The sequence below is a fragment of the Podarcis cretensis genome (genome assembly GCF_951804945.1).
Source record: "Podarcis cretensis genome assembly, chromosome: 11".
Classification (NCBI taxonomy): Eukaryota; Metazoa; Chordata; class Lepidosauria; order Squamata; family Lacertidae; genus Podarcis; species Podarcis cretensis.
Window position 1 is genome coordinate 16,355,380 of NC_137180.1, and position 14,091 is coordinate 16,369,470.

The 14,091-nt window shown below is 41.3% G+C and overlaps 1 protein-coding gene across 2 annotated transcripts in view; it reads right to left on the bottom strand.

Moving 5' to 3' along the window:
• Positions 1-14,091, bottom strand: part of MEGF10 (multiple EGF like domains 10) — a 118,949-nt gene that overhangs the window by 42,617 nt on the left and 62,241 nt on the right. For both annotated transcript variants that reach the window (XM_079995344.1, XM_079995343.1), the window contains exons 6-9: positions 10,534-10,780; positions 8,396-8,516; positions 6,829-6,965; positions 814-1,026 (exon numbers count right to left, since the gene is read on the bottom strand). In XM_079995344.1, coding sequence (XP_079851470.1) covers positions 814-1,026; positions 6,829-6,965; positions 8,396-8,516; positions 10,534-10,780 — 718 coding nt within the window. The remainder of the gene's footprint in view (positions 1-813; positions 1,027-6,828; positions 6,966-8,395; positions 8,517-10,533; positions 10,781-14,091) is intronic.

Below are 14,091 nucleotides of genomic sequence, written 5' to 3' on the forward strand. Positions count from 1 at the left end.
TGGGGAAATGGCACATGGGAAAACAGGAAGCACACCAGTGAAAAGTCATGTTAATGAAAATGAGAAAGGAATGTAACCAGCTCCCACATCAATTACTGAACACATCAAGCAACCACAATGTTTAAATATATAATCCTTGCTGATCATGACGCCACATAACAGTGAAAACATTTCTTTTAAAGCTTCTCTGCCACTTGGTGCAACAGTTGAACCATAAACTCTGATAAAACCATGGATTCCACCATGTAAGGATTAGCTCTCTGACTGCTTGCCACAGCAATCTTGCTTAAAAATGTATATACATCTTAAATACTGGATTAAATGCAGCAAGCCCCACTGCATGCATGCCCAGGCTTGTGTGCATAGTTGTGTTCCCTTCCCCTTTTTGAAACAGCAGCTGTCTTCTGCTCTCTCACAAAAGTGTTTTCATTTATTCCCAGTTTCAACCTGATTCAACCACTTAACTAATTCTACCTATCACCCACAACTGGTAAAACTGCAGCACAAGATGACTGATACTTAGAAGAGGCAGTCAAGACTTCCTATTTACAAGCAATCTTAACTATTCTTTTCTGAGAAATAAATGTGAAAACTAACCATCCTTTCAGGTACTGGCACATTGGACTAGAAACCAAGGAGCTTCAGACCTGTGGTTAGTAGCTACCAAGAATGCCATCTCAATACTGCAGAGAAGCAACAGAACCTCCTTATAGTCTTATAAGACCTTAGTCTAGCTCCCTCTATATTTGGCCAATTGAAGTTGCCCGGACCAGCATAGAACAAGAATGTCTGCCAAAAGTTCTAGAAGCTTACCTGTGAGTATTTGGCAAATAACAGGGGCATTTCTTGTCACATTTGAGACCATAGACACCTTCGGAGCACAGTCTTGTTTCGCAGCGTTCTCCTGTGTATCCTGGCTCACAAAGGCATGCACCACTAATGTGATAGCATTTTCCACCATTCATGCATTGGCATGTCTCTGCACATTGTACTCCAAAGGTTCCCACTGGACATTCATCTTGGCATCTGTTGAGAAAGTCGGGGAGAGAGACATGTTCTTTACTTTCTATTAAAATATTTTGAAGTTCTATTTGGAATCTCCATTCCTAATACCTTCCACAATGGCAATAGCTGCATCCACACTGTACCTTTAAAGCACATTCAAAGTAAATTCTGTACCTCAAAGAATTCTGGGCATTCTAGTTTACCTTCCACGGAGTTACCATTCACAGCAACCCTTAACAAACTGCAATTATTTGGGGGGGGGGGCTTTAAAGGTATAGCATGTAGGAGGCTGTGAAAGGAATGCACAACTCTAAAAAATAAAAGGAAGAAAATTTCAAGCTAAGCTTTCACTTACACAGTAAATTTGGGTGCAAAGGGACGAGGATATAAACATGCACAACATGAAATAATAATTGCTGAAGAAATACCAGATGGGTTCTTTAGTGTACAAAACTTCTATGTGAATGAGGAGGGAGTGAAGCAGGTCCCTCTGCAAACACCTTTAAAATGATTCAGGTCAATGGTTCGATGATATAACATGAACACAAAGGATGGAAGTGGAATCCTTAGTATACCAACAGAGAAAAAAACAACTGTTCTTTACCAGATATAAACAGTCAAGAGGAAGAAAGCAAATCTCTGCTAAAGGACTGCTTAATAATAGACTAGGATAAATGCTAAGAGATTGTTGTTTCTATTTAAATCAACGGTTAATCTTTTAAAGCCCATTTGTATGAAGCGATCCCACTTTTGTCAGATCTCTGCACTCAAATAACAGTCAGCTTCTTTTTCTTTAGAATGACTATGTACTGGCTAGAACATTGTATATGTTTTCTTCTAGTTGATTTCTCCCACCCACGCAAGGCTATGAAGAGATGAGGACTCGCCTGGTTTATATGAAAAACTGCCCAAACAGGTCAGTTCCAAGACCTTAACAGGTTGTGTGTCTGTGTGTTTCTCAAAGAGATTGGGATGCATAGCCACACATGAAGCCCCATGTGGTCACTTTTTGATACTATTTAAGTCTTATCAGTATTCCACCTCTGTTCTTCCCAATCAGATTATTTCATACAGGTTAGGGCTAGAAGAATATAAACTCAGATCCATTTGTTGCAAGGCAACACTATCGCTACCATAGATCATTCAGACCAGAAACACGTGTGCAACCTAGAGAGAATAGCGCAGCATTCACACTGCAGTTTATTACATTTTCAGGACATTCCCCTGTTGGTCTCCACATGATGTTTGAGCTTTCACAAAATGTAAAAACCACTTCCAGAAATACAGTAGAATATAGCTCAAGTTTAGCACTCATTTCCATATTATTTGCAAATGGATTTTTTTGCTGGAAGCAAATAACATGGAAATGAGTACGGTCATACCTTGGAAGTCAAACAGAATCCGTTCTGGAAGTCCGTTCAACTTCCAAAACATTTCAAAAACCATTGGCTGCAGGAAGCTCCTGGAAAAGGACCGCACATCAGTGATATACCATAGATTCCGGCGTATTAGGCCACTGGGCGTATAAGACGCCCCCCCCCCAAATTGCCATTTGGGGGGGGTCGACATACACCCAGTCTTATACACAGCAGCTTCGCTGGTCAGCAGCAGAGGGCAGCAGGCTCCGCACCGGGAGGAAGCTGCCCGGAGAAGCCGCCCAGCGATGCTAAGCCGGCTTCGCTGGGCGGCTTCCTCGCGGCACGGAGCCCACTGCCCAGCAAACCCATACCTGGCGTATAAAATGACCCCTGGCTTTTTTGAGGATTTTCTGGGGTTAAAAAGTCGTCTTATACGCCGGAATCTATGGTAGTACATACCACCTGGCAAGCATAAAGTCTCAGTTTCAAACCTGGTATCTCCATTTAAAAGGATGAGGATGCATATAATGGAGAAGACCTCTGCTTAAGACCTTGGATAGTTACTGCTAGTCATAGTTAATACTTAGCTAGATGGCCAAGTAGTCTGACCTGCTCTAAGCCAATTATTTCCAGCTACCGCAGAGGGAGAGAGTTCACCCCATTATGTTATCTCCCTCGATGCAGCGCTTCTAATACCTCAGAGGAAAGGGGGAATTTTCTTTAGATGCTTGTTTCTTAGAACCCAAAATTCTACCACAATTCTGACATGTGAAATATAAGACATAACTTTAAACCAAATTTTTCTTCCACACAGAACCCAACAGGATCCATCATACGAGAAGTCATTTTACCCTCGAAACACAAGTGCCTTCACTTCACTTCAGGGTCAAATCCACAATGAATAAACCTGAATAGTGTGTTATTTCCTGTGGCAGTTGGAGCAAGAACTAAGAAAGAAAGCTTCTACCAATGTTCTGTGCTCCTTCCAACACACACAAAAATGGTTATGCAGAGATAATTGACGGTTAGGAAAAGAGGCCAGGGTTAAGGCCAGCTGCTACACATTCTTTTCAAACACCACAGACAGTATGCAAGATTTGATGAAACATAAATGGGGAGCACAGGGAGTTCTTAGTACATAGTAGCAAAGGGAATAATCCATTGGGAAGGTCTCTTGCACAAGTTCTACTGACATGAAAAGGAGCAGAGCCAAAGTTCCTTCTTTGGCAAGGATGCAAATAAACCCACTTGGGGAAGTTGTCAGAATTTTTCCTCCCCTCCAGTTCTGACAGTGATTCCTGATGGTATGTCACACAGAAAGCAGGGAACACAGAAGACCAAAACTCTGTTAGCTGAGAGAGGCTAAGGGACGATGCTTCCAGATCCTCCTTCACAAATGGGGCTGTGAAAATAAACCTTTCTCTGAGATGCAACCTGACAAGTTCACTTCCAGTATCTGGGGTAGGGGAGTATACATAACCTTAAGTTTCATGCATCTGACAAGGTTGTTTGCTGGGGGAAAATAAGTTAGTTTTACTTTTTCATGTTTATTTATATTTCTAAAAGGGTTTTGAATATTTCTACAGTGGTACCTCAGGTTAAGTATTTAATTCGTTCCGGAGGTCTGTTCTTAACCTGAAACTGTTCTTAACCTGAAGCACCACTTTAGCTAATGGGGCCTCCTGCTGCTGCCACGCCACCTGAGCACGATTTCTGTTCTTATCCTGAAGCAAAGTTCTTAACCTGAAGCACTATTTCTGGGTTAGCGGAGTGTGTAACCTGAAGCATATGTAACCTGAAGCGTATGTAAGCTGAGGTACCACTTTAGTAGATTTCTGTTGTTGCATTCATCAGTTTGGGGACATTTCTTTATCCAGACGTTTCATATTGGTTTTGTTAGTCATGTTTTGTTAACCTTGGGGAAGCATATAATGCCAGTTGCTTGGGAACAGATGTGGAGAGGCTGCTGTTTTTGTGCTCAATTCCTGCTTTTGTGGGCTTCCCATTGGCATCTGGTTGGCCAATGTAGGAAACAGGATGCAAGACTAGCTGTTTCCTTGGTCTAATCTAGCAGGGCTTTTCTTACATACTTCTTTTGAGCCACAACTGAAGTGCCCAAAAATGAGGGGGCCTAAAAATGTGTGCTGGCTAGGAAAAAAAGAGCTTCAATCAAGCCCTCACCACTATCTTTCCACAGTTCATAGACAAGCCTCCCATTATGCTTATTTGGTCTCCATCTCATGAGTTCCCCCTTGCAATGGGAAAGACAAGCAACACATCAGACCACACATTTTCCGTCACCTCTTATTTCATGCAGAACCTGGAATCTCATGTCCTGGATGGGGTTCCCTGCTTTCTGCTATCCATCATTCAGGGCCCCCTCCAGCATCCCTTTCTCCCCCTTTAGTTTTTTTGGTTTTTTAATATGGCATCTTGCTCATCTCTTTGGGGCTCTTCCCAGTTAGCTTTTGCTAGATTTTACTGACAACATCTTCAGTTAAAAGATCTCTGGTACAAGGGGAATACCTGCTGAGCCTCTGCCAGTCAGAGTAGGCAGATGTAGGACCAAATGCTTCAGATTCACCTAAAGCAGCTTAATACGTTCAGCACCAGATTTCAAAAGCAGACTCTGTAAATTCAAGAAGTCAGCTTTGAATTCTAAAACGTTGCTGAATTTTAAATGTTAGTTGTCAGGAAAGAGAGAGTGCTTCCATCTCCCATCCAAATAAGTACTGCAAGGTTCTAATTCTCAAAAGGCCTAACGTTGCAAGTCGATATTTTTGTGGCCTGCAAAATGCAACAGCATATTGATCACAAAAGGAAGGAAACACACGCTGAGTTCCAGTTCAGTAGCTGGGGGGAAAACAGGTCCCCCCTTCCTTCCTTCTAAAAAACTTCAACTTGCTAACCAGGATTTGGGGTCCTGACATGAGCCATAAAAACAGAAAATACCGTATTTTTCAATCCATATGACACACCTGACCATAAGACGCACCTAGTTTTTAGAGGGGGAATGCAAGAAAAAAATATTCTTTAAAGGGAGCACTGAGCAGAGCCTGCATGCATCCCAGGCTCTGCTCAGCGCTCCCTTTCATGAGCCGCATGGAGCGTGTGTGCAGCGCTTGCAGGCTTTTCCCCGAGGAGGGAGAAGGGCAGCCCGTCACTGTGCAGCGATTCCTCTTCCTGTTCCGGCTTCTGGCATAGCTGTGCAGCTTGCATTTGCTCCACAAGACGCATACACATTTCCCCTTACTTTTTAGGAGGGGGAAAGTGCGTCTTATAGAGCGAAAAATACGGTAAGTGACATTGTAATTGCAGAGCTGCAAGCTTTCTCAGAACCAGCAGGGGGAGCAGAGCAGTGTGTCATAATTAGCCAGTGTGTAATCAGTCTTTCTCCAGGACAACAATTTTAAAATACTTTATAAAAAGAAATCTACAGTAGCTAGAGTATATATTTTTTCTTCAATAGTGCGATGGCTGCACTCTCCTGAGCTCCCAGCAGCGGAGTCACTGCTGTTTAGCAGGAGCAACAGTGGGAGCCAATAGATAAAGATAAAGAACCCCTAGGTGGTTAAGTCCAGTCAAAGGCAACTATGGGTTTGCAGCGCTCATCTCACTTTCAGGCTGAGGGAGCCGACATTTGTCCACAGCCAGCTTTCTGAGTCATGTGGCCAGCATGACTGAACTGCTTCTGGCGCAACGGAACACCGTGACAGAAACCAGAGCGCATGGAAACGCTGTTTACCTTCCCGCCACAGCGGTACCTATTTATCTACTTGCACTGGTGTGCTTTCGAACTGCTAGGTTGGCGGGAGCTGGGACAAAGCAATGGGAGCTCATTCCGTCACGGGGATTCAATCCACCAACCTTCCAATCGGCAAGCCCAAGAGGCTCAGCATCACGTGCATCCCAATATGCCACTCCTGCCGCTCCACCTGCAGAGAGCCAACCTCCCAACACCCTTGGCCATCATACTCTCCCTTCCTGGTAAGCAACAACTCTGCAGTCAGGAGGTCAGATAATTGGTATCAGCCCCCCCCCCATCCACTACAGGAATTCAGTCAACAGGTGTTTACTGAATAACTCTTGAGGACACACTGAATCTTGGAATTTAGGGGGAATCTCCACTGAGCATCCCCACTGAATCTGGACCACTGTATAGTGGTACCTTGGTTCCTGAACTTAATCTGTTCCAGGAGTCTGTTTGACTCCCAAAACCGTTTGAAAACCAAGGCTCAGCTTCTGACTGGCTGCTGGAGCTTCCTGCACTCAAGCGGAAGCCGTATCAGATGTTCAGCTTCCGAAAAACGTTCACAAACTGGAACACTTTGCTTCTGGGTTTGCGGCATTCAGGAGCCGATTTGTTCGACTACTAAGCCATTCAGGAACCAAGGTACCACTGTATTGGAATTCTCCCTTCTGCTCAGTAGCCACGGTACAAAGTAGCGAAGTTATATCTGCTTACCGTTCGCCTGTGTAACCAGGGCTGCAGTGACACTGCCCTGTAGCTGAGTCACATGTCCCCCCATTGTGACACTGGCATTCTTGAGAGCAGTTCTTTCCATAACGCCCTTCAGGACAAGGCTGACCACAGACTGTGCCCTGTTTGGAAACAGAATCTCGGTTTTATGCCTGGGAGTGCAGCTGCGAGAGGGAAAGACGAGGGGGGATCTGAAGGAAGCAAGGAGATTAACATGTTCGTATACCAGACAGCTTGTGCACATCTTAAAAATGCCAGATACCGTTTTAGCTTGCAACACAACAAACGTTTGCCTCAAGTGTTAGGGTGCTAATTTGTTGGAATGTTCATTCTGTAAAATAAATCTAATCCTAGATTTAATTTCTAAGCAACAGTAAACATTTAGATATTTTAAATATAGCTCTTCTGTGTTCATGCATACATTGTAATACAAGGAGATACCTTAGAGTTAAAATGCTTCAAAGGGAAAGATAACTTGTTACATCAATCTTTTTATTTTAAATTTGTTTTTCAACTGTAAATTTTAAAGTCAAAGTTTATTTTTATTTTTGTTTTTTGAAAAACCTGCTGCACAGATTTTGCTCAGACCCCTGGCATATGTAAGATTCTTTGTCTAATCAACGTTTTCTTAAAAGTATGTTGGCTTCATGGAATGGCAGCTATAAAGCTTGAACAACAGTGGGACAACAAACCACATGCTGACTCAGAGAGGAGAAGATGAATACTACTACTAATAATAATTTATTATTTATACCCCACCCATCTGGCTCCCAACAGATGATGATGATGATGATGATGATGATGATTTTATTAGAGTGATAAAACATCAAACATTAAAAACTTCCCTAAACAGGGCTGCCTTCATCTCTGAGAGGGCAAGGAATTCTTGAGGCACTTCTCTCTCTCTCTCTCTCTCTCTCTCTCTCTCTGACTGTCTTCTGACTATGCTTTTCAAACATAAAAAACAAAACGGAAGGCAAAAAGAGAAAAAGAGACACATTCTTGGAAGATGCTTCCAAACTTTGGAAAAACTTCCTCCATGTGGAGGTCTACCAAAAGAGAAAAAAGCCAAAAGCCAGGTGCTTTTTGTAATTGCAACGAAGTGTTTGGAGGATATTCGTGGAGTATATAGGGGAATTATCTTTAGGTCCTCGTCTTCTGTACAAAATGTAAAGCTGTAAATATTTGTATAAGTAGTCATAGCCTTAGGGATAGAGCAACAGAATATAAATGCATGCATGAATTCCGATACAACTATAGAAGGACAGAAATTTAGATAAATACAAGTCACTGACTTGGTAGAGCTTTAAGTGATTCATCTTGTGTGGGACAGAAAGAATACATTTTCTCTTCCTGTCTAGGCTCATGCGAATTGGTAGATGCCGATTACCATATGTTTTTGTAATGGTTTGGTTCTGATCCCTTATGATAGTATTGTGTGCTGACACATTTCCTCTTTTCTTGCCTGATGTTAGGCCGTGGTTCCAATTACATTTTTCTCCAGAGGCCCGCAGTAACAGAAGCTTATACTCTTTTATAAAAGTATATTTACCATCCATCCAGGAGGACAGGCACATTCCCCAGTTACATGATGACATACTCCACCATTCTGACATGGGCATCTTTCTTCACACTGTGGCCCATGTTTACCAGGAGGGCAGAGATCCTCACAACTAAAAAAGAAAGAAAAGCATATTAAATATTTCAGCTAAAGAATGCAAAACTAATCCGTAAAAACAAAGGGAGCATTGCACCAAGAGTTTTGCTGCATAAGCAGTACAACTACCCAGCTTACACAATGGAGAACGCAGATGTAATTCTTGGTAAATTGTCCCTATGTTAGCAATTAAAGAACTGCAGAAATAGGTCTACTTCCTTACAAATTTTTCTTCTCTGGTCCAATTTATAATTGAGTTGCACTGGGGGGGACAGGACGTTAAAATTCTAGCCGGCATTAATTGTATTAGTTGGATTGCAATGCCCCTTTATCTAATTGTGGTAATGTTTGCAGGATTTTAGCCCTATTGTATGAAAAATATTAAGGCTGGTGTAGAAATTGTACAGTGCTTCTATCTGTGCCCCAGGAGAAGCTAGCTTTTCAGTACCTTACCTTTTTTCTTTTAGTATGTGCATTGAGGAAGGGGGGGGGGGATTTGTGCCTGGGGCAATCAGCTTTTTTTATTTATCAGCCTGGGTTCCCCTGAAGGTATGTACTAAATCAGCACATGCTCCAAGTATCCTTATTTACCATGGACAATCCAAATTCCCTATTATTTGGTATCTGTCTATTTTTTGTCTTCTGAGGATACTTTGCTAATACTGTGGCCAGAGTTATCATTCTTTAGATTGTTTCAGCAAAGGGCATCTTACCCATTTTGAATATCTTCTGCTCTGGAATCCACAAGTACAGTACAAGCTTCAAAACAAAAAAGTGCCATCCATAGCGGCTACCCACAGAAAAATTCACTACTGTTCTCTAAGGAACTAAGAACATCTTCCCCCACTCACTATACAGTGGTGCCCCGCAAGACCAACGCCTCGCAAGACGGAAAACCCACTAGAAGAAAGGGTTTTCCGTTTTGGAGGCGCTTCGCAAAACGAATTTCCCTCTGGGCTTGCTTCGCAAGACGAAATGTCTTGAGAGTTCCTGCGGGTTTTTTCCTCCTTTCCCCCCCTTTTCCTAAGCCGCTTATCATCTGATCCGATAAAAGCCGCTAAACCGCTAATAGCGCTAATCCGCTAAGCTGTCAATGGGCTTGCTTCGCAAGACGAAAAAACCGCTATACGAAGAGCCTCACGGAACGGATTAATTTCGTCTTGCGAGGCACCACTGTAATCCTGTATGATATGTTAGACCCGTGGTTCCCAACGTGGGGCACCCCCCACCACATACATAGGGGGACAATTTGATTTTTAAGGGGAGCAATTCCGACAATGAGTTAGACCAAGTTAATGGCCTTTTAGGCTTTCTCCACGTGAATATGAGTTCGTTTTTTGAATAATACGAATTATACATTGGGGGGGGGTCAGGATTTTAGAGATGCTTAGGTGGGGCATGGTCAAAAGAAGGTTGGGAACCACTGGGTTAGACTGAGAAAGATTGTGGTTGCCTTAATATAATTAAATGAAAGTCATCACTGAGCAAAGAGCTGAACCCATGTTTCCCTGGTCCCAGTCCAACACTACAAGCAGCGGATCGTGAAAGCTTTACAACAGTCTTTAAGATTTGTTGTTTTTGCCATATTTCTATTACAGTCGTACCTTGGATCTTGAATGCCTTGGCTCCCAAACTATCGAAACCCGGAAGTGAGTGTTCCGGTTTTTGAATGATTTTTGGAAGCCGAATGTCCAATGGGGCTTCTGCTGCTTCTGATGGGCCGCAGGAGCTTCATGCGGCCCATCAGAAGCCGCACTTTGGTTTTCGAACATTTTGGAAGTCAAACAAACTTCCGGAACAGATTCTGTTCAACTTCCAAAGTACAACTGTACTTAATTTTTATCTTATGTTTTAGCAAGCTGGACCTGGAACTGAGAGGCAAATTCAACTCCCAACCCAACCATAAGCACAGAGCAAGTTGTTTAACCCTCACTGATGCAGTATGGATCGTCTTGTCACCCACGCCAATAAATGACATGTATCGTGAAATCTGCTGCTATTCCACACACATAACAAATACAACTGTTGCATACAAGGCTCCGGTGTATCCAGGAGGGCATCTGCATTCTCCAGTCACATGATCACAAGTGGCTCCATTCTGACACTGGCATTTCTGGTGGCAATCGTTTCCATAGGTCCCTTGGTCACAGTGTTCTTCGCAGCGCCATCCCTTGAATCCAGCAGCACAGTGGCAGGCTCCAGTGATGGGATTGCACAAGGCTCCGTTTTTGCATTGGCAGCGACTACTGCAGTGCGGTCCCCAGTGGTAACTGTCACATGCTGAATGGAAAGCAGAAAGCAAGGGTGACAACGGCTTCCTTAACCACTTATTCCCCAATACTTAAATTATTACGACTCAGCAATTTGAAATTAGCAGCACAAAAGTGATTTGCTTGCTTTTTCTTTTTTAAAAAAGCCATGTGGTTTTTCATTGGACTGATAAATGTTCCCAAGTTGGAAACGTAAGCTTTTGAGTTGTGCATTACTTTTCCTCGAGTATAGGTGCTTGTATAAAAAAGAAGGTTGGAGGGGTTGCAATATTTATCCAGTTCATTATTGCAAACCGGTTATTGACATACCGTTAACAGGATTTTTAAATTTATTGGATTCTCCCCAGAAATCCAAACTAAAGGGGTAGAGGAAATAGGGGCTCACATTTTGATGGCAGCAATGCCATGTGGACACAACAAAAAATTTGCATGCATGAGGATTATCAATCCCACAATAAACACCTCTCTGGAAGAACATGTAGAGAGAATCCATGCTTTATTGCAGGAAATATTAACCCAATGAAGATGATCGTTTTAAAGCAAATGTAGAGAAATATTCAAGAAAACTGAAATAAGAACCCATGTCTGTGTACAAGTTTAAATCTAGTTTCTTTGTATTTTCTTGTTGACTCCCCCGCTAGAGATTTTATTGCTAACACTGGTAAAAATTATTCAAAGTTGGGGGCTTTCAGTCTCACTGGTTTAAATGAGAGATTTAAGCATGGGCCCTGGAGTCTTTGAGACTAAAATAAACCCTCAACTTTTTGATGTATTGTGATGTTCTATATGCATCATTCCATTTTCATTTATTGTTCATTTCAAAATGTTCTGAATCCTATAAAAGGTAGCAGCTCACATGACATGGGGAATGATGAGTTTCATCATTCCCTACCAAATAACAACTTTGATAAATTTTCCCATAGGTGAAAATTTTATCTTGATTACTGCTTTAGTTATTTGGCTGTATTTATCAATACAGGACAGCATATTTGAAATTATTTTTGTGAACTTATTCAAAACTTCTTAAATATTATTATCATTTATTGCATTTATTAAATTTCCTGCTCTTCCTCCAGAATGAGACCAGGGCAGCAAACAAATCCACAATCAAAAACAAAAACACACTCTTTAAAACATTCTAAAAACAATTATAATTAAAAACATCCAAAAGCAGTTATTCCATCCAGTGACATGGCTCCATTATGCCCTAAGGTGATAGATAATATGTCAATGTGAACTGTCAATGTGTATTATATCAAATCCATTATTTCACAGAAAGCTGACATGTGAATAGTAAGTACCTCCTAAGATCTCCTATTTGCTCCCTTTCACTAGAAAATATAAAAGGTTTTTTTAATAAAGAAATAAAAATAAAAATGGAAGCACTAGAAGTAACCCATAAAAAGGTCATATGGAGTTCACCAAGATTTTGCTAAACATGCGCTCAGAGCATCTGCTTTTTATTTTCATGTTGTTCTGATAACAATAGTATCGTAGCAAAATTCCAGAGCAACTACTTTATGATCATACACACTCAGCCTGCTTAGTGACTGACAGCTATTGTTCTCATTGCCTTCTCCTGAGGCAGAGCAATCAGGCAGAGAACAGACCTACTTTCTTAAAGGAGACACAAAGAACTCAAGACATCTCCTCAGGGTGAAAACTACTCTAGCATAAGGTTTAACCATTCAGACCATGCAAATAAAAAAGAACAGGCGCTTTTAAGGATCATTTCCCGTATGTGATTGGTAACCTAGATATATCATAAGATCACAGATTACCTTGATGTGACCATTTCTTATTGAACAAGATTCTCCTCCAATGGCATTTATAATTTGTAATGTGCAATGGAAATAATTGGGTATACATCCCCTATGGCAGATAGTTCCTTACATTAGATAAGGTCTTATAGCATTCATAAAGACTTTGAAATGCTTCCTTCCTAGGCTGGCCAAATTTCAAATTCATTTCTGTATTCTACACTGTATGCACACACACTACAATTAGATATTACATTGCTCTCAAAAACTGTGAAAAGTTTTATGGCTTGGAAATTTAAGATTAGTATCTTTAAATAAGATAAATAAATAAAGCCCTTTGAATGGGTCTGGGCAGACAAGAAAATGCTATGTTTACACTTATGCAGTCCTTACATCTCAGAAAGCAAAATGCTCTGAGACATATGTATGCTTGCATTGCGTTTATTAGACAGACTTACGTTCCCCAAAGACCTTAGAAAGACCACCAGACTAATTTTGTTTTACACCTCCTAGTGTATTCAGATTACAGTCCCCCTTCAAGTGGAACAAGACTGTTTCAGCCAGTCTCCCAAGAGAGATTTAAAAATGAACTCCAATGTCTTGGAATGTCTGAACAAACCACCATAGAGAATTGAAGAATTTAAAAGTGACCATCAGACATGGAATAAAATGGACCATTTTCATCCCTGGGGTAGATTTGTACTAGGTATGAACTTGGCCCAGTATCTTTATATTCAGCATACTTCAGCAAAGGGAAACAATTCTTTTGGCTCATAAAGCCCATCTCATATTGTTTTACTGACTGTTGGAAGCAAGATATTTGATGCAACCCACCAATGGTCATGCAGATGTTTAGAGAGACAGCTTAATCATTCTGAAAGTTACCACAACAAGTTTATATCACTCCACATTTGCTATGGTATTAAGGCAGACCAGACAGAACACAGGCTGGTTTACATAAACTGTAGGTCTTGAGCCCGTGACATTTTTCAAAATGCCAAACCATGTTCCTGTCTCTTTACCACTGTTGTTGAGTTGAGTTGTATACTGTGACTGGCTGTATGTCTAAATTTAAACTATTTCAGCTGTAAGATCATCTTTCTGAATAAAGGAATGTAATTTATTGGTTTCCTGGATGCGCACAGCTCATTGTGACTGCAGAGGCCTTTAAAAGATAAAGCAGGTGTCTGCTGGCAAGTTTTCCAGGTCCGTGAACATTCTAGCTATAAGTCATCAATGAATCAGGGCTGCTACTCATATGAATTTTCCCCAACACCAATATCATTTCAGTGTAAGGGAGGAAATACATGCTTAGTATCACTTGAATTGAGAGATACAGCATGAATTTCATTTTCCCATTAAGTACATAAGTCAGAAAGGTGCTACACTCATTCATAATACTTAAACTTAACATTTATATCACACTTTGAAGGTTCAACGAACTTCACACACCTAATCTTGTAAATTTTACAGAACAACAAACCTGTAATGATATTATTACAGTGGTACCTCGGTTCCCAAATGCTGAAAACCCAGAAAACGACATCTGATGTGGCTGTCG